Source organism: Notothenia coriiceps, unplaced genomic scaffold, assembly GCF_000735185.1.
Source record: "Notothenia coriiceps isolate Sejong01 unplaced genomic scaffold, NC01 NC01_scaffold00024824, whole genome shotgun sequence".
Taxonomy (NCBI): domain Eukaryota; kingdom Metazoa; phylum Chordata; class Actinopteri; order Perciformes; family Nototheniidae; genus Notothenia; species Notothenia coriiceps.
This window is the reverse complement of record NW_011357525.1, coordinates 107,082-132,541: the sequence shown is the minus strand read 5'-3', so window position 1 is coordinate 132,541 and position 25,460 is coordinate 107,082. Positions and strand designations below refer to the sequence as shown.

At 41.8% G+C, this 25,460-nt stretch overlaps 1 protein-coding gene across 1 annotated transcript in view; it reads right to left on the bottom strand.

The window, feature by feature from the left end:
- Positions 1–1,512: 1,512 nt before the first annotated feature.
- Positions 1,513–25,460, bottom strand: part of arl15a (ADP-ribosylation factor-like 15a) — a gene marked incomplete at its 3' end in the record, with an annotated part of 33,020 nt that continues 9,072 nt past the window's right edge. Inside the window, exons 2-4 of the mRNA XM_010783185.1 lie at positions 13,284–13,428; positions 11,281–11,340; positions 1,513–1,721 (exon numbers count right to left, since the gene is read on the bottom strand). Coding sequence (XP_010781487.1) covers positions 1,513–1,721; positions 11,281–11,340; positions 13,284–13,428 — 414 coding nt within the window. The remainder of the gene's footprint in view (positions 1,722–11,280; positions 11,341–13,283; positions 13,429–25,460) is intronic.

Here is a 25,460-nt window from a genome sequence, read left to right as displayed (position 1 = left end):
ATAAATAATCAAGTTAAAAAACATTTCAAGAAATTAAAAGTTTGAGTGCAGAGGGGAAGAATGATTTTGAAAAGTGATTTGTCTAAAGAGCAGGTAGAGCATATCTACGCCCTAATGGCAACAGATGACATTCATCTGCAAGTACATGACCTGTTAGCTTGTCTCTAAACAGGATGTATGAATAATAATAATAATAATAGAAGTAGACGGTATTAAACAATTGCCTCCGTACTGACATCACTAGACTCTGCCAACTTCATCAACTCACATTATGTAAGTCATTCATTACGAACAGAAATGACCCTCCCAATCGGCTTACAAAAGGCCCTTAGGCGACATGAGCCAATCTCATGTGTCACCATTGTTTGCAAACAGTTCAGAAATGCAATACTTCCAGAGACTGACGCAATGATGGGTCAAACTTGGCAGAGGACACATCACGCTAAGGCCGCTGGGCGAGTTTGGGCCGCTCATAAACTGGATTCATTGGCTACGTCGCACTTTAAGCGTGACTACTGTATAGCCGCTACTGCTTGAGTGCAACCAATCCATACTGATAAAACAGACTAAAGGGGAGGTTTTCCTCAATTGCATTTAGTTTGGGTCACAACAGAATCTGGTACAGAACGTCTAGAACAGCAACACTGGAGGTCTAGACCAAGAAACGAAGATGATCCTCTCTACAGGAACTCACCTTTGCAGATGGTCACTTGAACAAAAAGAAAGACTACATCTGATTCCTGGGTACTGCATTGAAAACCGATCAACTTTATTTTGGATTAGAGAGAGGATTAGAATGTCACAGTCAAAAAAGACGGCTAAAACTGGAGTGGAGATTTAAACAAGATGAACTTACTGAAATTAGAGCTATGCTGGATCCCTAAAGATAATTTTGAATGTTTAAGTTTATTTGATTGTTCTTGGCTGTGGTCAAAGACACCCAACAAGGTAAATGCATTTCTGCCACTTGTATCTATGACCTTATCCTTTCAGTCACTACATACAGAACTACATTTCAGCCATTCAATGTCTCCTTTGTAGTACCTTTTTTTTTTTTACCAGGAAGATGACCAGTGTAAATCTCAGAAAAGCTCTTTTCTACTCCTGTTTCCTTTCTCTTGGGAGCTTTCTGGTTATGTGTAACCTCTGCGAAAAACATAAAGGTTATTAGTCCTACAATTTTGCCCTTTCCAGAAAGAGGCATGTGTGTCGTGTTCAGAAGTTGCTCAAGTGTTCCTTCCACACTGTCCAATAATATCCCCAGTCAAGGAAAACCAACAGGCCATCTTTATGAAATTCCCAAACTGATTCCAAGTTTGCTCGTGCGACAAAAGAAGCTTCTAGACTCTAAATTTGAGTCTGCTGCTTCATAAATCTGTTGGGCAAACCAAGCCTCAAAGCTTCACTCTATAGCAGGACAACCTATTTCAACAGTGGTAGCAGGTACTGACAAGATAAGCACCTGGCCCTTCGCCAGGGACACATTTGCGAAATGAAATGGAATAAGGTTACCTGGTTGGTCGTCCTCGCTGCAGGCTTGTCCTGGTGGTTGGCGAGGATGAGGAAGGGCAGTGTGCAGAGCTGCGGGTGCTGCAGGGCCGAGTGGAGCTCGTTCCGTGCTGCCTCGAGCTCCTCATCCGATGAAGCACTGTCCAATACGAAGACTACGCCCTGTGATCCTTGGTAGTAACGACTCCAATATTTCTTGATGTTTTCAGCTCCTGTAGACGGATATGACGCCATACAATGATCATGGTACATACAATTTGTTAAGTTAAACATCCACAGTACTTGTTACACTTTATGAATAAAAAACACTTAGCTTTGAATTATTAAGTTAAAACTACATATTTTCCTGACAAATCAGGAAGCTCAGCAGCTCCTAAATTCCTTGTTAAGACACAGGAGTGGATAGTCGAGCTAAAGTCAATTCATAAACTCACTGGATTATTCAAAGGTCACAATGACATTAACTTGAAAATGAACACATGTGGTTCCTTTTTTGTGTGCTAACTTGTAGCAAGTGTGTTAATCAAAATGGTTTATTCACAGCAACTTTATTTGTTATGTAATGTAAGATATTAGAGGAGGCATCTATATCCTAACAAAATGTGTGAGTGGAGTCCTTAACACCCTCCTCTGCTTCCACTACCGGCCCCTCCTCTCTCCTTACTGACAGTGTAGCCAATGCTTTTGTAAAGGAAATACATTTTCTTAGACATTATTTTGATCTTGAAGACAAAATAATGCACATGTTCCTCAATGTAATGATACCTGGTCAGGATCTGGCCAAGTCCCATGTGCTTCATAGGATATGTAGACACTAACACTAACCCCACAACAATTCCTCAACTAAAGCCAAACATTTCCATGGGATAAGCAGACCTTGTTGGGGTTAGTTCCCTACTTAGGACCTTTCCTTAAACTTTAGCAGTTTTCTACCTGAGCTGCAACACTAAATATGGCTTAATGTCATCCTAAACGTATTCATCCTTTCACAATCACATCAGCAATCTTTTTCACTTAACCAGCAGTGAGAAAGGTTAGTTTGTGCTTCTATGGAACATTTTTATTATGTTACTATTGATAAATTGTTCTTTGTAAGATTGGGAATGAATGCCAGATGACAGCTTCTTCTGTTACCCTCTCTTCATTAATGCCGACAAAATCACTCACCACCACAAACCACAACGTGCTACTCACTTCCTCCGTGTTACTCATGCTACTTTACCATTGGGGCATCCTGCTCCACTTGTGAATTTTGGAATCTATTGTAAATGAACACACGTTTACCACAGCTGCTGATCTTCTTTCATTTTAAACCATAAACAGGAGGTGTCACTAGAGGTAGTATCGCAGATTATCCTTAAATATGGGAAATAAAAAAGATAATCATTTTAAGTGGGTTAAATGTGCTCTTTAAATTTCATTGAGTAAAGCAGTAAGAATAGAGAACATTTAGAGTTAACCCAAGAACCAGACGTGTGAACCAACATGTTTCTTTTTCATCTCAAATACACCTCGTATTATAGTAAATACGCCATTGTACTTTCAGATTGTAATCTTCTAAAATAAAAACAACAAACAATTATCTTGTCATCTGCTCGAACACTTCGATTACACTTCATTACAGAGTGGAATGCTGTACTTTTTACAAGATGTTTTCCATTAAACCGTTAAAAGTGTTTGTTCTACACACGCACCAAACTTCTCTGCACCACATACAAACAACTACAGAATCTCATTGCAAACACAAGTCAATGCAATTGCTTTTACAAGGTTTTTACTTTCTGTCGTTAAAACAATCCGTTTCCGTCCGGTGAGGTTACTTCCTTTGCAATCTTGTGAAATGTTGTTTTGTTATTGTTGCTCATAGTAAGATCGCGGCCAAGATGTGACGAACTGTGAGGCTGGCAAATGTTTAAACATCATCATCTCTCAGTGACATTTTACCTCCCTTCCCTCATGCTCTCCCTACATCTTTCTTTCTTTCTTCCTACTCTCACCTCACACTGGAGAGGAAAGCTATCAGACAAAGTGGCACTTGGGCAATTGACTAGGAAGTTTCCCTCATCTTTGCCTAGAAATGATGGGATATCCATCAAGTCTCATTGGATCTCATTGGCATCTTCTGCCACCTATTGGCCTGACAGGAGGATTTCCAAACATGACGTAATGATTCTTAGGGGATGCTGCTGGCCGCCCTACATAGCATTAAACAAATAAGTGCACCATGAGTAAGACTTCCTTTGCTTTGTTTTATCACTTCCTCACTACTTATACAAGTAGTAGAGGAAACCACAATGTATGTCGTCTATATATAGTTTGTAATTGTTTAAAAGCTTACGTTTTAAACTTTTGGATTTTCCCAAGACATAATTAGCCAAAGGTTAACTGCACAAGAGGTAAACATAGCATGTCAATGAAAGTCTTGTCTCTAACTGACCCTGTAAAGTACTGACTCATCGTCTGGAAGATTTATCGACTCATTCATTCAATATATGGGTTTAGACTGTGGGAGCAAGCAAAAATAATTGCCTATGTTTTAAAAAGGACTTGAACAAATAATTGGAATGAACTTCTTGTACACAGTACGGTCGTACAATCGTTTGGCATGTTTGGTTGGGTGCACCTGATGGAAGAATCCACAATACTTTCAAGATTTACAATTATTAAATATTTTTCTTGCGTTCCCTAAACTTCTCGTGTCTTCGTACAAGTTACGACTTCCATTTCCCAGAATAGACATCAACATCCTTTCCATTGCCTGGACTGTTCAATCTGCAGAGAGCAACAAAGCAAGCTATCATGTGAGTAATGGCAAAAGAGCAACAATTTCCAGTCAGAACAAAATATCATAAAACATACAGTATATTGTGGCTACATTACATAATTGTCTCCTGAGGCTCCTTGGCCCAATAAATCTCTTTTTTTTTGCTTTTCCATTATGGATTTAATGCCCATTTGAGTTGTTAAATGTTGATGCAAAATGATGAGTCAGCAATGGGGTATTTGCTCTTCAGTTTTGAGGGAATAAGTCAAAAACGGAATATTTAATAACACTGTGGTAATTGGTTATCTTATAAACTCCAAAAATATCTAAGATAGATATGTAGAAGAAAAAATGTCCTTGTAAATGTGCACGTGTGAACACAGCAGACAATATATTTTTAAACCTATAAACATCCATGACATAAGAATATATATATCAATGTTATGATTCCGACATTTCTGATAATATTAATTTGTGAAAAAATCACTCAGATGATGTCAGTCTGTGATCAGATGGATGGAAACCGGATCGGAGGTAAACATCTCACCGAGGCGCAGTCATCCATCCCTCCCTCCCTCCCTCAACACCAAGCAAGACTTTTTCAACCCTCTGTAGCAAATGAAGGCAAGCTGAAACAACGAGTGTAATGACTTATTTAATGTTCAGCATACAATATGGATGTTTAACATGTATGCATGGTTTGAGGTCCCTGAGACAGGAATCTTAATGATTGTGGTTATGCTGTGCTTCGTAGGCATTGGATGATTCATTGTGTATGCATAGCCAACTGCTACAGGCAACCGTAATGTGAAAAACTCACCAGGGCTGCCCCTCATGACTGATGCAGACAACTTTCCCTGGCCATAAAACATTTCTTGATATTCTTTTTCTCTTGTGTTGTCAGACAGCAAACTTTTAGCTTTGTTTTTTTTAAGTCATGTTAAGTAAAACCTCTAGCTGTAGTTTTTGCTGCTTTTTTATGAACTAGTTGATCATGCATAGGTCTTGGACTGTTGCTCGAAAAAAAAAGAATGGGAAAAGCATAAGTCTACTGGTTACACAAGCAAAAGCGACAACGATGCTTCAGTGACCATGTTACTTTTACCTCTACACTTAAAGTGTGACTACGAATTAATAAACAAAACTTTAAGACATCTGCCAGTCAAACAAAAATGATTACATTGCAGAGATTCAAAACAGATGGTTTTCTGCAGTCTTATGAATTCAGATTTTCTTTATGTGATATATTTCATTTTGTGTTGGATCACTGGCGTTTCCGATAACACAAATTCAGCTTTTGGTAGATCATAGTACAAACCCACCTCCCTGTTTTTTCATCGGGCCAAAAAAGGCTTTCGCTTAGTCTTTTTCGGTTCGTTGTAGCGTATCGATGCAGGTATGATTTCAGATTCACAGTCGGCTTTCTCAATTTGAACACTTTCTCATACACTCCTCCCATCGTTCATTCTTTTGCGAGCTATTACCTTGAACAAAATGCAAACATGTTGCCAATCAGGTCTTGAAAGTTGAAAAAGCGAGAGCAACCCTCTTTGAAGTCTCCCTAACGAAAAACAGACAGTGTTTTTCCTCTGAACAAAACAGCTACAATACGGTGATGGGAAGCAGCACATGGACTAGCGAGGGAGGCCTCTAGTAATACAATTTGCTTACTTCATTGAGGAATGGGCTTGGGCTGCAGTGTGGTGGAAAACACTTCAGCTGTTGATACATCATCAACCTGCAGTGTGAGCAGTGTCGGTTTTTAGGAAACACGTTCTGTGTGCGGCTCAGATTGAAACACACATCAAATCGATCTGTACACATGATTGACACATTTGGTTCAGAGAAAAAAATGGTATGTTGATGTACTTTATGTGAACAATTTAGCTTCTGCTCTTTGCCATTCAGCCATTTTCCTCATGTGCAACTAGGACGGATACAGCTGTTTTTGGTCATAGAAACGTAATGCACCGGGTTGAAAGTCATAATTAATCATTCCAACCTTTCTATTTATTTTAATCTTAACCTAATCCACATACATGCTGCTGTGCCTGTATAATGACATCATATGCACATGTATATGTCCTCCTTGTCATTGGACACTTCCCCTACTGAACCACTTTGTAACAGTATTTTTAAGATGGAAAACCTAATGCTCCTGAACGAATTTGATTATATTAACTTCAAAAGTTTGTTAATCCAACTGATACTGCTCTTCCGTACAGTATCTATAAACGCACCATTTACCTACTATCAACAAAAGACCCAACATCAAGTAGGGTAACATTCTTGAAAGAGACCTCAAATGGAGATCAGTTACACATCTGACCTCAGAACTTCAAATCAGTCCAGTTTGAATCGACAGCATCTGCTTTAAACTCAATTGACAATCAACAAATGATCTCACTTTTGGTCAAATATTTTTCAATGCAACGTAGAAGCTTTCGTGTCAGACCCACAGTGTGGTCTTATTTGATAATAACAAGAAGCACATTGTTTCTGCGAGGACAATATGATGTTTCGCTCTGAGACGTGTTCACATACTCTCTTTGCCTGTTGGTGGTCATAGGCACCTGGTAAATGTTTTATTGGGATGTTTTTGCATTTTGCTTGTTTTCTGTGATGTTCTTTGTATGCATACATCATAAATGCATAATGTATGATAAATTGGGCTCTACATATGTACCAAAAACAGTTTGAACTCTGTGTAAGAGGACATTTATACACACTGCATGCATAACATTTTAATCAAAAGTTTCATAAGCCCACCTGTACACAATTGTACACTGGAAAAATACTGGAATCTAAAAAATCTGTCTACTTCAAATCGAAAGCCTCAGCAGCAACGGGTGATGATTATAAGGACTACTTTCCCATCAGCTGTCATTGCATGCACACTGTGAAATGGCCAGTCTAGACTTGACGTCATGTAACTGTTCAGACGTATACACACACACACACACACACATTTGCACACTCCTACACACACTTAATAGATTCCTCCCTGTGTCCCCGGAGGTGCCCTTCCCACCTAATCCCCATACCTGGCCTCAGCTGGGTAGCAAATGACTTCAAGAATGAAAGATCGCAAGATGCAAAATTATCAATTTCAACCAACTGGAAATATTGTATGATACTTTATTCCGATAAGTATAAAAAGCTCTCGTATAACGATATTACTGCTTGCTGAATTAAAAAAAGAATGTCCATTGCTGCACGCTGACAAGCTTAGAATATAAATGCAGAATTATTAAGGGGTATGTATTTAATGTCTGATTACATTTAACTAATTAAGTAAAATTGAAATGCAGGTGTCTTGCTGCTTGGACAGAATCATATTAAAGTAAGTGGCTATGACTGAACACATGATCATTTTTCATCTTCTTTAACAACACACATACCAACATTTCTCCACTAATGTCTACCATATTTCTAAACCAAGGTTGACATACTCTGAGGACACCAATAATACGCAATTGTTGTTTTTTTGAAGCTCTGAGCCGACGGCTGTGACAGAGGGCAGACTCTGTAATGAGGGACCACACAGTTTGTCTTTAAGCGCGCACAGGTGTATGATTTATAAAAATAGTCTGACGTTCAGCTGTGGAAACCGGTTTATTTAGACTAAATATGTTCAGCATAAGCTTAGGCTGAACCTTGGGTTTAATTGACTTTCCCTTTCACCCTGCGACATTCCAGTTAGTGACACCTGCACGTTTAAAAAGAAATGCACATATGTGAAAACCCAGTTAGAAAACTAAGTTCCTAAAGAACAAATGTAACCATTTATAAAAGGTTTTTCCTAATCCTTTACTCAATGTATGTGAACTGTTTCCCCCCTAAGAAGAGGGAATGGTGGAGGAGGAAAACTAAAGCAGAAACCAGAGGTGAAGATCAGAAAGAGAATACATGAAAACAAGCGAGCAGGGACCTCATTTACAAATGCAAGAGTGACACAGATGTATAGGATGGTCTAAATCATGAGCGGAGCCATACATCACATAAGCTGCTTTGTGCCTCTGGTTTAAAGGACAGATTGCGCTTATGACAATCTGGCCCAGTGCACTTGAGGCAGGGAGAGTTCAAAATGCATTACCAGGCTTAGCATCTATAAAAGTCACAGTCAACTACTCTTACATGGGTTCAAAACCTGCACATTTTAATAACAGGGAGGAGAGCTGGCTGAAAATGCCTTGCTGGGGTCACTATCTGCTCTCTAAGATCTCTCTGCGTGCCTTAACACATCCTTTTCCCATGAGCCCTCTTCCTGAAGACTCAAACCACTTTTGTTTAATATAGGTTGAGCAATAATCAGGCTCCCCCTGCTAAGCAAACAGCAAGGACAAAATAAGTGCATCTAGAATGTGTGAATACTTTGTTTTTTGTGTGCAACAATTGAATGTCTTTTAACTGCTGTACTTGCTCTACCAGAAGGAGCTAATGATGGCAAATAGTTCATTTATAAGCATCGTTGCCTTAAATAGCCCTTCCAACCTCCGGAACTTAAAGTCATCTGCATAAGTAAGACTTGCTTTACATTTCTAACTGTAAAGGAAGAATACCTCATTGACATTCAATGGGCTTTCCAGCGGGAGAGGAAGGAAGTACATGGGAAGTGCTTCGCTTCTCAACAAGCGCTTTTTCACTTGTTAGGGCAGAGTGAAGAGAACAAGCAACAAAGGTATTGTGGCAGCGGGGTGTGGTTAGGGCGCCGGCTGCTGGAGTGAGGGGAGTGGCTCGGCCGGAGGCCAGACAGCTGATCAGAATCAGGTAATCAGTCACTGAATAAAAGCACGTGGTAACCTGGTTTTGGTCTGTCTTGCAGTAGGCGGGATCCTGGAAGGATGCAAAAGGACCCGTGAAGGAGCTCGTGAAGAAGCCCGTGAAGGAGCTCGTGAAGAAGCCCGTGAAGGAGCTTGTGAAGAAGCCCGTGAAGGAGCTCGTGAAGAAGCCCGTGAAGGAGCTCGTGAAGAAGCCTGTGAAGGAGCTCGTGAAGAAGCTCGTGAAGGAGCCCGTGAAGGAGCCCGTGAAGGAGCTCATGAAGGAGCCCGTGAAGGAGCCCGCACGGGCGACGTGTTTTGTGTTTGTTAAACAATAAACCCCCGTGTTACACCCAAACCCTGCTCCTTCCGTCCCTCTTTGAACCCTGTGTGAGCGGAGAGGCTCACAGGTATGCATATAGGTTTTTTGGGGTCAGGATTACTGATTTCTGTGCGTCACATCTTGTGTCATCATTGATGCGGTGAAAAACAACATGTAACTATACTGGGCATTGTTGCTTGTTTTAAAGCCGAACGGAAAGAAGAGAAATATTGTATACTGAGAGAAATGGGAAGAGCTTAGAAAGTTACAAAGTGACCCCGGAAAGGGGCTGGTTTAATCATAACACGATCTAAAAGGCTCATTATGAGAACTGACTGGTGGAACATTTTGCAAGAGCACAAACTCTCCTGACACCTCATTTACGTCAGTTGCATTTGGAACAGGGAGAGCCCTCCTTTATTCAGGTCACAACAAGGTTGCATGTCAACATTTCATAGAAAACCTAAATCTGATACTAGACTCAAAATATAAGTAGTCAGTCTAAACATCAAGTTCTTGTTTTTACCAACGCATCCACAACGAATGGCCCCATCAATCAAACTAAAATTCTCCCACTGTGTGTATTTACAAGAAAAGGAGCAGGGGAGCAAGATTCCAAGGAAGGGGCAAAGAGAAAAAGAGAACAGATTTCATCCTTTTCTGTGGTGGCAGCCTATACTAACTTATCTAAATCAAATGTGTCACCCGTGGAACCAGTGTTTTTCCAACCACAATAACCTCCCAGCAGACTGGCTTTGAACCAATCCAGAAAAACTTCTTTTGAAAACCCTCTAGTGCGCTCTGTCCAAATTTGGTAGCACCCTCGTTGGTGGTCCCCCGGTGCCTCTCAAGTGTGTGTGTGTGTGTGTGTGTGTGTGTGTGTGTGTGTGTGTGTGTGTGTGTGTGTGTGTGTGTGTGTGTGTGTTTTTTTCATCTTTTCAGGAGTTTAAGATGGGTGAGCCTTCAAAACACTCACTGCACCTGTCATGTGCCTACAGTATAGTGCACAAAAAAACAACGTAAATTATTTCAACTCTCAACAAAACAAAACATTTTCTTGTTGTTTGTAGGAGAACGGACAGCCCTGATTTATCCCTGCTCTAGGACTCCCTTTAAGGACTGGAAGCCTCCCATTGCATTTATTCTGTTTATGTGTCTCCACCTCAAGTTCCCTCATCTGTGCGTATTAAACCGTTTCCTCGAGTGCTCTGCATTTCCAGGAATAAGAGGCAGCAGATTGTATAGCCACTTCCAAAAACACTTACTGGTCTGACGTCTGTACAAAAAGGTGTGATGCTACCGGGTGTAAAACAATCATGCTTCTGCCTCCTTGGTGTACACAGTTTTCAGTGTAAACAGTTAAAATCGAGAGATAGCATTGGATGTCAGAAAAAGTGTTCTTATTTGAGCAAAACAGTTTCCTAACTGGTAGAAGATCAAAACACTCACCCACACAATGAGAGAAATAACTAATTAAATTAATCGTATCGAACACATAAAATAATGAGTGAACTTATGGGGTTGGCATTTAAAAGTGTAATGAGTGAAAATGAAAAACGACGGAAACCAGGTGAATGATTACTCTTAATATGGATTCCATTTCATTATTTAAAATTAATGAAGATTTTTTAAATATCCTAATATTTGAGGCTGCCAAGAAACGGCAACTATTCTCTACTTGCAACTGCTTTTAAATCAAAAGTTCAATCAGATCTAAAAAGGTGTATTGGTTTATGTTTTGTTTTTCAATGCAGTTTTTAGTAATTGTCTTTGTTGGGTTTGCAACCAATGTCGTGGGTGGGGACAAAGGAAATGTCATGCTAGGTAACTATATTCCACCTAACACAGATTTACTCACAGAGTCTTGCTGTGACAGAAGTGAAAACATTTATAATTACATTTTGAAAGGCTAAAGCATGTCTTACCTCCGAGTTCTTTTACATTCAAGATGGCATTTGGAAATGGCACTGCCTTTATGCTGAAACCTGAGGGAGGAAAATAAAATCCATCATTGTAACGACATAACAGGGTATACGCAGGAATCCTGAAGTCAAATGTAAAACCTTTTAAGACCTTTTTTAAGACCCTTTCCATACATTTTAAGACCTCATCGCCACTTTGAGTTTTAACCGGTTACATTGGCGACACACTTCACCTCACATGTACTATATACAGTATTGATTGTCCTTCCTCCTTATCTTCCAACCATTTGGACGCAAACTTGCATTTCCCCATAACGATGTTGTTTAACAACCGGCGTAAACGGACCTTCGCTCGCTATCAAGCAGTGAGCGTGCGATGTCCTGTTCAGATGACGTCAAATCCAACGGGATGCCATAAATAGACTACACAGAATCACACTACACACCTACGCAATGATTACATTCAAGCAGACTGTAGAATACAACCTCTTTGGACTATTTATATACTTATTGGAAACAAGCTACAAAATGTAATACCTTGGAAAATGCCATTTAATACTTTTTAATAGCCTTAATTTTCGCTAAATTGATTTATCAACTTGTAATACTTTTTAAGACCCCGCGGACACCCCGCATAAAGAATTTATGTGATATGTAAGTGTGTAAGTGTGTGTGTCAATTAACTTTTAGGAATGCTGGTTGGATTGCATTTAAATAGTGAGAAAAATAAAATTGAACTCGTTTAAAACAGAAAACATATGTATCGTTCAGTTTCCCCAGGATATTTGGTGTACCTTTCCAAACCGCCAGCTGGTGAACACACAGAGTATGAAAACATATTTGTGTTGCAAAAAAACGAAAGAAAATAACACTTTGTGTGGTCCGGGTTAGAAAACGGAAAAACAAAAAAAGCCAAACAGTGCTTTGTTCAACGTTGGAGTTAGAGGAAGATAGAGCTTATGTGTAAAGCGCTACTATGGTTTTGTGGTTGCATAGGGTGGGAAATAGTACAGACAGCCAATGAAGGAAGATATTTAATGTTGCTCAATATATGCTAAACTGTCTTGGTGGGAATTCCTTTCCTGGAAACGTTCACACACAGGAGGAGAGATGGGAAAGACATGTCATTAGGATTTTTCAAACATCTGAATTAACTGCTAAATGTGGTTTTTAAGCACATTACGACAGTGCAAAACCATGAAGTAAATAGTGGGGGGAACAGCAGGAGACTTCCCCCTCATTGTTCATCGTGATGGTCCCTCTGTAGATGTTGGCAGACACAGACATTGCTGACAGCTAAATCTCGTTTCAGAGAAGAGAGCTAAAATAATTCTACTCTTAAGTAAGTAATGGACATATTTCATTTATGAAGGCGTATTGAGCAGCAGACAGGTGTTCACTCCCTGGAACAACCCCCCCGGCCACAGAGACCCACACACACTAAGGGTTACAGGTAACACACTAGGGAATCACTTTATATTTAGCTGTTTCCTAGTCAAAGTGCAAAAAAACTAAATCTAAAACGGGACTTCTGCTCAGGCTCTAACCTGACTGCTGTCAAAGCCAGGGGAGGAGAAAGGAATGCCAGAGTCCTTGAGGGATTGCCTTGCGTTTATGGAAAGCAGAGTATTGACTACCAAGAAAATGATGTGCTAACCCTGAAGCCTGCTCATCTGGACATACGCAACAGCAGCCTCTTGACTGCAAGAGAGAAGCAGAGTATTGGCCGGTGAGATACAGCAGAGCATTTCTGGCATGAGCACTGGGACTTTGGAAGACTTGCTGAAGACTTGCTTCCCCCTATTGGAGAGCTGTAATACCTCGATAGAATGATCTAGCTATGATTATAATCCAGAGGACAGCATGTTCTTCAAACATGAAAGCAGTTCAGAAGCATGAAAAGCTTTCAAGAACACATCTGAGGGGAGTGCATGCTTCTATTTAAGTACACACATTATACTATGAAAAAAGGCCCTCTTTCTTCCTGATCCGTGTTGTGTACAGACCTGTTGTGGGGACGATGCCGTCGCTGCCCTCACTACAGAGGCGTGAGAGCAGGCTGGTCTTTCCAGCACCTGTCAGGCCGATGCACACCACATCGTACTCTGGTCTTGGCGGCGGGGGTCCTTTACAGCACAGTGCCCGGAAACACTAAAACAAGACAAACAAAACAATGAATTCTTTAGAAAACAAAAACGAATGCATGTGGTGCCAATTGAGTGATTAGGTTCTGCACATGGAATCACAACAAGTTAAACCCAAAAAGTAAATGTTTGTCGAAAAAACTCTTGGGTCTTTGCAAGAACCCTCATGTGCGGTACAGCTTCACACGCTGAAGCACAAAACAACAAATACTGTCACAATACAGCTCTGGTCTATGGAACATGTTAAGATCTTTATGAAGCAAAATGTAACAATATTTCAAAAAGACAAAAAAACGTTGTATTTTTTATTTTATTTAAAAGGGACTGAGTACTAACTAATAATACAACCCCATATGGTGGTACTTTTATGATGTAATGTAATCATGTCATAAGTGATCAAAGTCTACATGAGAAAATGTGTGAAAGGTAATGGGAGAGTTTCGATGCATGCATTTAAGCACTGGTGCAGCATGTTTTTGTGTGCATGGTGGACCCCGCCTGACCGGACGGACCCTTGTGGCAGCTAGAGGCAGACCTGTTACTCCATGAATCACAGCCTGGGACTGAGGCCTGCTGTGAGACATTAGGGGGCAAATGCAGTGTGAACCGTGAATGAGATCCTTAAACTCGTGTGGAGAGATCAGTATCCGAAAGTAAAAAGAGATCTCTTTTATTAGCAGGACAGGAACTAGTCTGGACAAGGCTGGGCCGGGCCGGGCGGGCGGACACACACACACAACACACACACACACACACCACCCACACACACACACACACACACACACACACACACACACACACACACACACACACACACACACACACACACACACACACACACACACACACACACACACACACACACACACACACACACCTTACTGCTCTTGTCAGGGGACGACCCTGTTCAACCCACTGTTACTCTGTTCAATGAAAGAGTCTGGCAGGAAGGAAAACACATTCACAAGTGTACACCAACTGCTGCATCTGTGCGCACATTCTCCAGGTGTGCTTGTGCATGCAATTAAAACTTGGGGAGAAGCAGATATAAACAGATGAGAGGATAAACAAATATTCAGTGTCAATGTTCACGTATCTTTGGAAAATGTTCAAGATTTGTGTTTACTACAATAACTCCTGGAAATGTGGTTTTGGTTTTAACTGCAGCCCACTTGTAGCGTTTAGATTAATACATTGAAATAAAAAATACTTTTGTCCTCTGCCTAGCAGTGGTTGTTATGAGATACCATTGCTTCTCTTTAATGGAGGGAAACCAATGAGCAGCAAAGGGTTGCCGCCCGGATATTTCCGCACACTCTCAGACATCAGTGACCACCAGGGTCAGTTTTCAGAGCCGTGCCAAAACAGAGCTGCTGTTTGATGGAGATGTGGGGAATCTGCTTCAACAGAACCAGACGTTGGCTGAGCAACCCGACCCCCCCGACTTCTAGGTGAACCCCGCCAGTCTGCTCAAACAGGAAAAATTCTCCTCTTCCAGAAAAACGGTAAGATCAGAAACATACGCGCGTCAGATGGAGGAACACGTGTAAAAACGTGGTTTGATGAGGTCATTCTATCCTCATTTTTGCTCTTTTCTCCTTGTCGCCTCTACCCCCCACCAACCATCCCTAAAGCTACATGTAAAGATTTCTGCAGAGGGGGAAGTCTGTCCTTCAGCAGCTGTCAATCGCACAGACAGTTGATCCTTAAGAGGAAGCAAGGGGATGAGATGAAGACATGGAAGATCTGTAATAGACTTGAGATAGATTATTGTCTGTCCCTTAACATTTAATTATATTTAGACCGAGTGTTAACGAAGTAAAAGTCAACGAAGAAGGTTAAGGCCTCATTAGCTGGGTGAGAGCATACAAACTGGACATCTCCCAGCACCCTTCACGTACAGTGTGGATTTTAAAACAGCTACCTAAAGAGAATCCAGGGTCTGACCCGGGGGTCCTTGCGTACACAGTGTCCCTGTGAGAGAGGAGAGAAGGGAGCTCCCACCTCTGGCCCTCCTTGACAGCACAAGATTGACGAGGAGAGCTTGGTCAAAAGGCTCACAGGAGAAATAAATACGTCCAAAGGCCTTTGCCTACCTCGAGACGTGCCCCTCCCCTTACAACCACACACTGGAGGATCTGAGAGTCAGTGTGCTGTGTCACTGAGAGCTCAGAGGAATCCATCCTGATGACTACCTCCATGAATCTCTAAGGCATCCAGACAAACAGCTGGGATTAAAACTGGAAATTGAATTCAACATACAGTCAACAGTTCCCTAAATGTTGTTTGACAGATTTACAGTATGTTCAGACAAGCTGGAAGCGAGTGAGATATATTACTCTCACACATACTGTTGCATAGAGCAACATGGAGGCTTATCAGCTGCAGCCACGTTTATTAAGGCAACTTTTAAATGACTATGAGGCCTCCTTTGCTTTTAAAGAGAGGGCAATCTTTAAGAAAAACAAATAAAACCTTACATCTCCTTGCCAAACACTCTCCATAAAAAAGACTTTATTGATCGGCTGCCTCTTATAGGATTGGAGATGTTTTAATTGTGCTTCCCTGTCGAGACATTACCTCACTGTTGTTTCAAAAGCTGATTAGCTAGGCTTTATGTAAATGAAAACACTGCCGAATATAAATATCACTGAAGACATAGCCAGGCTGCATTTCTTCAGATGAATGTCCCCTTAAAAGATGCATGACAGAAAGAAGGAAAAAAAGCCCCCCATGTCTCCAGTTTGAAAAAGACATCAAGACATTTATTGGGTGACATAACTTGGCCTCCTGGCAGCGGACCAGAGTTCAAGCAGAAGAGCAGAAGCCGCTGGCCTAACAGAAGTCTTTAGACGCTTGCATAAATGATGCTGGGGTGAAAAAAAAACAACTGGTAGGAAAGGTAAATGAATACTGCAGTAGCTTTTTCTCCTGTGGCTTCATTTAAAGGAAGCTCAAAGTCATACGACATGCTGCTAGCAACACCACCATGCAACATGACCTCAAGTGACCAAATGTTGATTTGCATACGTTTAGGACATGATATGGATATGTGAACACACATAAATGGAAAAAGGTCAATGTGCAGAGCTTCAAACAGGGATTCAGTTGGAGTTTAAAACATTTTTAGATACATGTTTTGTCAATGAGTCTGAAAGCATTATGTTTTAAATTGACGTAGTTGGACAGAACAGGAGCTGCACTCTTTTTAGAGAACCACTTAGTATTTTTAGACGTAATAAATGTGTGTTAGAGGGAAGCCACTACCACCACAGCAAACTATTTGTGTTTCACTCACGTACTCTCTGGCTACTGTTGAGGCACCACAGGATAGGAAAACAGGCAGTGGCATTACAGCATGTTCTAAATAAAAGTACCCCAACAAGCTTCCAGTCTCTATGGTGTGGTTTACCGCTTTCTGTTTCAGATGAAATATAGATACTAAACATTGGGGCGTCATAGATACATGATGAAGTATACAAATATTCCCGCGGAGCATTTTTTTATTTGAAATTCCTTTTCGGCAAAAGGATATGCTGCATGCAGGTTAATTTAGATGTGTTTGCCTAGGGACACATTTAAAACCAATGAGATGCACCAGTACTGTTTCTGAACAGTGTTTTAACATATACAGTAGGTGTTCAGCATTAACTAATGATAATGCTTCAATAACACTTATTCCAATCCTTTGCTCAGAAAAGGTTCGTTTTTTTAGATCATTAGGATCATTTCATAGTATTGTGCTTATCCAAATGTTTGCCAAAAAATCTCCAAATGTAACATATTCCACCCTTTTGTATACACAATTGCTTGGGGGAATTGGTTTAATATACATTGATGACATTTCAGAGAAATACAGTAAGAAAGTGCCAATGGTTATCTCCATAGACTCTTTCACATGGTTGTCACACATGTTTAGGCCTGTTAAGGCACTTTGAAGGAAACAATTATTTTTCTATTGCGAACATGTTTTTTTAGTGAGCTTGACGATCATCATTATTGCTGTTGAAAGCTCAAACAGTAAGGCGGCACATAAGCCACACACATCTCTGTGGGTCTTCAGTGTGTGGAAATCAGATCATCATCTTGTTAAAAAACATTAATTTCGCAAGACTTAAGACTTTTTACTAAAGTAATACATGGTAGTTATCTTGTTTATAGGAACTAAGTGCCACCTGGACAGGGCTTTGGCCTCATCTTGACCACATTTTGAACTTTCCCAAAAAAAGATTGTTCATCTAATAACTAGGGCTAAAGTAAATCTGTTGCCAAGCTCTAGATATGCTTACTATAAAAGGTGAACTTTGGATAGCAGAAGCCTCAGACACACAAACCATGTGCACAACGACAGCACAGAGGGGTCATGTCCTTGCACAAAACGCCCGTGGCGCGGCACACTTCCTGGTGAAAGGTAGATTACACATCAACTGATATGCTTGATCTGTTTGCACTTGTCTCAGCAATGGTGTTAATGAGTATAATAATGTTAAAAAGGAAGTATCACATTCACCTCCTGGCATTTCCTATGGCGGGGCACACCAAATAAGCAAACCCTGACTTCCTCCTTGGCTGCCAATATACACAAGCTGGTCATCTTGATTTCCCAACAGTAGGGTTAGCATAGGAAAGAAGAGAGGAAGAGGAGGAAGGGGAAAGGACATCCGAGATACTTGCCTCTCGGAGTCAGAGCCACCGAAGACAGACAGACACGGGACATGGACAGGCAAGCAGGACGTTTTTATTTTTCCAGACCAAGTGTCGGGACAACACTTGTGTGCAGGGCTCACTCCTGACCTTTGAAAATGACAGTCCTTTATATGGGCGTCCCGACGGAGGAGCGGCGCTAACAGATATGTGTGTAATACACACCGGCCACAGTCATAACACAGGCCTGCAAACCAGGGGTAGAGCAGAGGGTGGGAGCTGAGAAGGGCACGGAGGAAGGCAGTCTGTCAAGGATGGGAGGCAGGGGAGAGGAGAGCAGGGAACAGGGGAGGGGTTGTGTGGGCAAAGGGGGGATGGAAGGGGCACATTCATTCATCCTCATTCATCTTCTCCCCCCTTCAGTTGTTGTTGTTATTTGCCGCTTTGAAGCTGGATGGGGGGTGCACGGTGGGACACAGTATGGTTCAGTACAGTGAGGGAAGGGGGTGTGTGAGGCGCACTGCATACCATTCTCGTTAACGGCTGCTCACTGGACCCTTCCCATGCTAGGTTGTTATCCCGCCAACCACAGATGGGGTTGGCCTAGGTCCCCACCACACATCACCAAAACATCCAGCAGGCTTTACTCTGCAGAATAACACAGCACAACGTTCAGACCAAGACGTGTGCTTGCTTCGGATGTTTTGATAACTCCTACTCCACCTGCTTTCTAACCACCACTCGCCAGAGGATGCAGGCACGAAGTCAACAACATGCAGATTTGGCAGTGAGCACCGTAACTCGCTTTCAACTATGGCTGCGGGTGATAAAACACAAGATTTACTGCACTTCAAAATTGATGGCCAACTAAGGACACTGAACAGGTGCCATTAATTACCCCCCGCATCAGAAATAGATCCCCGTACAAACACAGACACCTACACACACACACACTAGACAGACACTGAAAGAGTGCACTGGAACATTTGGGGGATACGCGTCACTCCCATTCCGTGCCTCGACAATGCACATCCAGTTGTGTGGAACAGGTTTGATGCCGTGAATGTTGAATATGTCCTCTGTTGGTTTTTACATCTTACAACACAATATCACAGAGACCTACCAGACTGAAATGACAGCCATACAGCAATAATAAGATTGACCCTGTCTGCACCAGCTCGACATCACGCCCGGTGAAGTAGACCGTGTCTTACTTAAAACGACAAAACAACCCATTATGCCTGCGTGTCTGTGTGTGTACGGGGAGGCCCTGTTTTAAAGCTGATTTGCTTGTCACTGTTTAGCAGGCAACTCATCCCCGTATTCTGAAGAAACATCCTCACCCGGTCTCTCTCACTCTCTCCCTCTCTTTCTCCCCTATCAGCCCCACTACCCAATTCATTCATCCCACTTCTGTCTGTCTGGCCCTCGTTTCAGAGCTCTAACACTATTGCCCTGACGCTAAGGTGTCTGGACAAGGAGACGAGCTGGAACACACACACACACACACACACACACACACACACACACACACACACACACACACACACAAAAAAGCCAATGAGTGAAGTTAGAGCGCCCCCCAGCTTTCTGCGGAAACACACTGCATCCATTGCACTGTGAGGGAAGATGCAATGCATTGCCGTTACTTAGTTACTGTAATCTCCTGATCTTATAGAAACAAAAAAAGAACACATATTGTATGAATTAATTCAAATGTGCTAAATAACAGATAACATATTCTATTTCTGGTATACGAATGCTATTTATTTCTTGAGTGATCGTTGACATAGCAGAGGATGGACATCTTGCCTGAACAGCAGAACATTTCCACAAGAAATCAGCTAGGTCACAGTGAACACAGTGTTCCAAAAACAAACTGCATAACAGCTGAGTACCAGCTGTTATTTTGGAACGGAGGTGCAAGGTGGAGTTTCATCTGACGGACGGAGGTGATGTGACCAACTGACCGTCTGGAGCGTAAAGTCCACTTTTTAAGAGACAACCAAGACAGGTCTAGATCATGGGGCAAGATGTGTGAACAACAGACTGGAGCTTCCCCCTTTTCCCCCTTTCAGTAAGCTGCTCCAGTATCGGCCTTCTCCTATCGGGCCTGACATGGAAGCTTGTGACCCTGTGTGGTTGAGAAGGAGCCCAGATCAAAGGCAGAGGGGCAGCCTTGGAAAAACATTTGAGCTGAGAATGGACGGGATATCTGTCAGGAAGCCTTTCCCACTGGGCCCACTAGTGCTAGGGCCCAGGGATCGGGTTACCGCCCAAACAACACCAACATGAAAGAGGGGGCGACGCTAATCTGTATACATGGGGCTCTCCGTCTGTCCTCCACTCGCACTCCAACACCAATAATGTATCTGTTCTTCCTCTGCTCCTTTCCCTTTTAAAATCGACCACTCAATATCTGTGTCGCACCAAACTATACCAACATAAAACGCCTTTACTCCCCCCCCACCGGCTTCTATGCACCACGACCTCAACCTCATCCCCAACCCTTCACCCCGAAAACACTCAAGCTTCATCACAGAGGATTAACAGGAAACCCTGACAAAACCCATTGTTAGGGAAGCAGAGGGGGCTTGGGTGGTTTTGCCACCCCAAGTGGATATTCTTTCCCCCACTGGGGTTCTGAAATGTAAGGCAAAGGAGACTTGGGTATGGCGTGCTCACACAACCACGCTCACAATTTCTCCACCCAGCAACGTGGAGGAGGCCTGGTGGCGGGTGAGTTGTTCAAAAGCAATAACCAGGTTCAAGAAATTAAGGATGGCAAAAAAAAGAGGATGGGACAGGGGAGGTTGCAGTTGTAGTAAAGGGAGTGGTCAGGGTGAGGATGGTGTATATGTGTATGGGTGTATTTGTGGGGCTGGGGGGTGGGGATTGGGCCCAGTGCTGTAAATCTTGACGTCACTGACAGGAAGACTGTTGCGGACCATTACCATAAATCTGACAAACGCTAATTTGATGGGAGGCTGTATCTGTCTGGTCAGGGACCAGTCTAGACGCTCCTATGGAGGGGTCCTACAGTGTGGCCCTGTTTGTTTCCAGCACCATCTGGATGTGGCAGTAAGTGCCCGCTGCTATGGTTCACATGCACGCACACATACAGCCACACAAACACATACTGCACCATTCCTGAATCCATTGCAGAGGCTTTGACCTTAATACGCCTGAACAGTAACATGTATTTATTTGTGTAATGCAATAGCAATTTAGTCCTGTGTCACTGCAGGCAAATCAAAGAACAGGTTATCCATAATGTCTTTAGATGCTATGGTCAACCTTCCTGTACATTAAAACCACTATTAGCGGGTTTCTTAATTATTAAATACAACATTAATTAAAGTATATTAGAATATAAATACAGTGGAGTGTACAGTGGCATGTAGTAGCACAAAACAACAGTTTCTAAAATCATTAAGACAAAATATTGAGGACGCTAGATTGTCAAAAGTATTAATTCAAAGCTTTGGTTCTACAATATGCAGTGTAATGCAAATACAATTTTGGTTGATATATTTTCATATGTGAGTTAGTCTGTATTAAATGAATAGGTGTGCAAACAACATTCTCACTAAAAAAAAAAGTGTACAAAAAAGTTGCACAACAAAATGCATCTGCCTGATGAAAGTGCCTGGTTTGGGCCGACAGTACACACTCCAAATATTTCCTAGCAAGGAATTTTGTACAAAATTGCAAACGTTCACCCCGTACACTCTCCAAACTGTATCTAGGAGGATTTACAGAATTATACCGACTACCTCACTAACCTGCTTAAGAGACCACAGATAAACAATTTAGAAGAGAAGTGCAATACAAACATCTGTTGTTTATAGAACTCGTAGTAAATCTTGCCTGAATCCAAATATATTGTTGAACACATGTTGAGTTCATCTTACCCAATTTATTTTCAAATACAATACATACAGTACACTTAATATTTAGTTGAACAAAAAGAGATTTCCTTGAGTCATTGCCTTTTTATTTAAAGGAAGATGTTTCCCTTCTCAATCTGAACCAGCCGGACCAGAGTTCACCTGAGGAGACCCAGGGACCGATCGAGGAGCTCTGAGGATCCAGCCAGCACTGCACAGCTCCATGTGTGCCATTCAAAGGGTCCGGGAGTGGTCTGCACAATGCAGACTAGTGTTGAACAAATTTTGCTTTAGCTTACTACTTACACTGGGTTTCTTACAAATGTTAGAATATCCTGTTTTCACAAACTACCCATCATATTTAAAGTGTTAAAGCCTGATGAGGAAGAAGAGGAAGGATAAAGAAAGGGTAATTGATGTGTATGTTGACCAAGTATGAAATCAGTCAAAAAGGAGCTCTCTGATATAATGCTAAAAGATGAAATGGGTTTAGATATTGATAAAAGGAGTATTATCAAAGCAGAAGTCCCAGACACACTGAGAGGACTGAGGGGCCACAGTTTGTCTTTTATCCTACACATTTATCTGTCTGGAGCCTACCTTCAAGCCCTTGTGTGTTTCATGACATTTACTGGAAAAGTACATTACGTAGAGAATGAGGGGGACGGCATTAAGGGGCCCACCCTCAGGACTGTTTTCATGTTACCCTCTTTTGTAAGAGAAAGCAAGAGGCTGAGGTGGTGGCAAGGCAGCTGCATTCACAGACAGGAGACACCTTTTCTCCATGGGACTTCCAGGGGTAGATCAGGGGGCCACAGAATTCAGAGGTTGCGGGGGTACCACTGGGGGCCATTATGGTATATAAATCTTGTAACTGGGAAGGGTGATTAGCTTGGCCGCATTAGCATACGGCGGCGGCAAAACTTTGGTTTCCTGGGCACAGTGTAGGGCAAAAAGATGTTTTTCTGCACCCATGTAGAGGATCAAAGCTTGAGGGGCCCCCTTTTGAAGGCCCTGAAACCAGTGTGCAAGAACCAAGGGGGGTGGAGGGGCGCCCCATCTCATAGACATAAAAAGGGTGGGTGTATAGGGAGGGCACTTGTCCCACTTACATCAGTTATGGCACATATTCATACAGCATCTATCTATCGACCATTAACTCAAATTTTGATCAAAACAAATCTTAGGGCCCCCATTCTCCCTCAAACAAGTGTGGGAAAGTTTCAGGCTTAAGGACATTTTCATTAAATGTGAAAGACCCCTCCCCATCAACTATTTCTAGGCCCCTTTGACACACAAAAAACCTGATGGGGACCAACCCGAACAATCAATCTGTTTTTATACATTTAGCAGTAGAAGAGAATTAGGTTGATGAGTGGGAGGCAAACTGGAAAAGCCTTTTCAATTCAAATCGAGTCTCACAGGATATGGAACATCTTTGATTATTTCATAGTGTGAGCTATTCTTCAAATCACATCATACAACGCCATGCCACAATGATCATTCATAACATCCCCAAAAAACTGGGATTAAGAGGGAGAAGAGTAAAGCTTTTTTACACAGTCTATGACTAAGTGTTGGCATGGATAGAGAATTTTCTACAGAACCTGAACAGAGATGGTTGATCGGCCCCTGGAGTCGTTAAAGACCAACAAAATGGAAAATCAATTTAAAGATACCACAAACAGTGACGCTGTGAAGAGACCAGAGGGTCATTTTCAGGAAGAGAAGCGTCATGACCCTAGAGTGCAGTTAAACATTAAGGGAGCACCAAGTGGCTTCAGCAGCACAAAAGGAAATGATTCATACACATCAAAGACAGCTGGATTCTGAATAAGTGCTGTGATGTTACCGCATAACTTCAGTAACTTGGGAGAAACTGGTGTCGGTCCGACCCTGTACTCTGTCTCCCGGGAGGAGGGTCGTTTCCAATTTTGTTACAGCAGACCAATTGTAAGGCTGGTTTCGGCCTTTGCGGGGTTTCGGAGGCTCTTGGGGTAGCTCGGGCGGGTTACCTTCTAATACCGTGTATTGGTGCGACGCTAAAGGGTCTAGGTTTGTGGTGGTCTTCAAACCGAAAGTACAGCAGTAGGAAGACTAGAACAGTTAACAATTCAATAAAGTAAAAAAACACCATTACTTTAAACGAGTAGGTTCAAAACGTTATCATAGTCTACTTTACATAAAATCTAGACATCACGATGATGAGGTTTCTTGTAACGTTTAGTAAACACGGATTGTACCGCAGGGTTCTATATAGTCGTTATCACGGATAACGGTTTGGTAAAACAAAATTAACAAAAAACAAAAGTGTCAGTCCCCTTACAGGATGACTCAATGTCGAATAATAAATACAACGAACTAAAACCAAAAATATGGTTCGAACGTCCATCTCGAAGGGACACTATTCAGTGAGGTCAAGTTACTATTGTTTTTTCGTATGTTGGATCCCATCTTCGTGGCGCAAAAATCCCAAAGTTTCCGGTTATTTTGTTATGGAAGTCTCAGGATCCTCTGTATGTTTAGTTCACAGTGTTCTCGAATAACGAGTAAGACGGTAGCATTTGTAAATTTTATTATATTCATAATACCCTAAATTCTTTTCTTTCCTTTTCCTGAAGACGTTCCTGGAACTAACATACAAACACCCTTCGAACAACATAATCAAACGTACATATTTCAGAATAATATCCCTCCCGGTGAAAAACCGGTAATTTTTACGGTCTTTAGTTCCACAAACACCACACCACACACACACCACACACACACACCACACACACACACACACACACACACACACACACACACACACACACCACACACACACACACAACACAACACACACCACACACACACACCAACACACACACACACACACACACAACACACACAACACACACACACACACACACAACACAACACACACACACACACAGACACAAACACCGAGACAACACTTTTTGTGTGAAGTTGTTACTGTCTGGGTGAATCCGTATGATAGACACTAGGGAAATATATCGGAACATTATCCAGTAAGTCACGATTCATAAAAGAACATTTTTCATCACGTTTAGCAGGTGAAGTAACTTTACTATCCATTAAGGGACTTTCTTATTAATCCACTATATAAATATAATCCAAAAACTCGATTTCGACCTAAAATGTCCATTAGGAGTGATCACTTCTATTGTTAAATTTCATCATGAAAGAGTTAAGTCTTCTTACCAAACCATATCAAGGCTGTTATGAACGCGACCGAAGTTCAGATTTCGACACAGGACCATGGTTAAGGAGTCTTTTGGACTGGACTTCCTTGAATCACATCGTCAAATGTGTGTAGCATCTCAAATGAGAGAAATATAGTTCCAGAATATCGTTGACACTATATATACCTTGGCGACATTCTTTCTCTCTTCGTGTGTGAAAACAATGTTATGAATCCCCTTCTAAAATCCCGGGTCGTATAAACCCCCAACATTCCTCTGGGGTTTTCGGTAGACAAGTT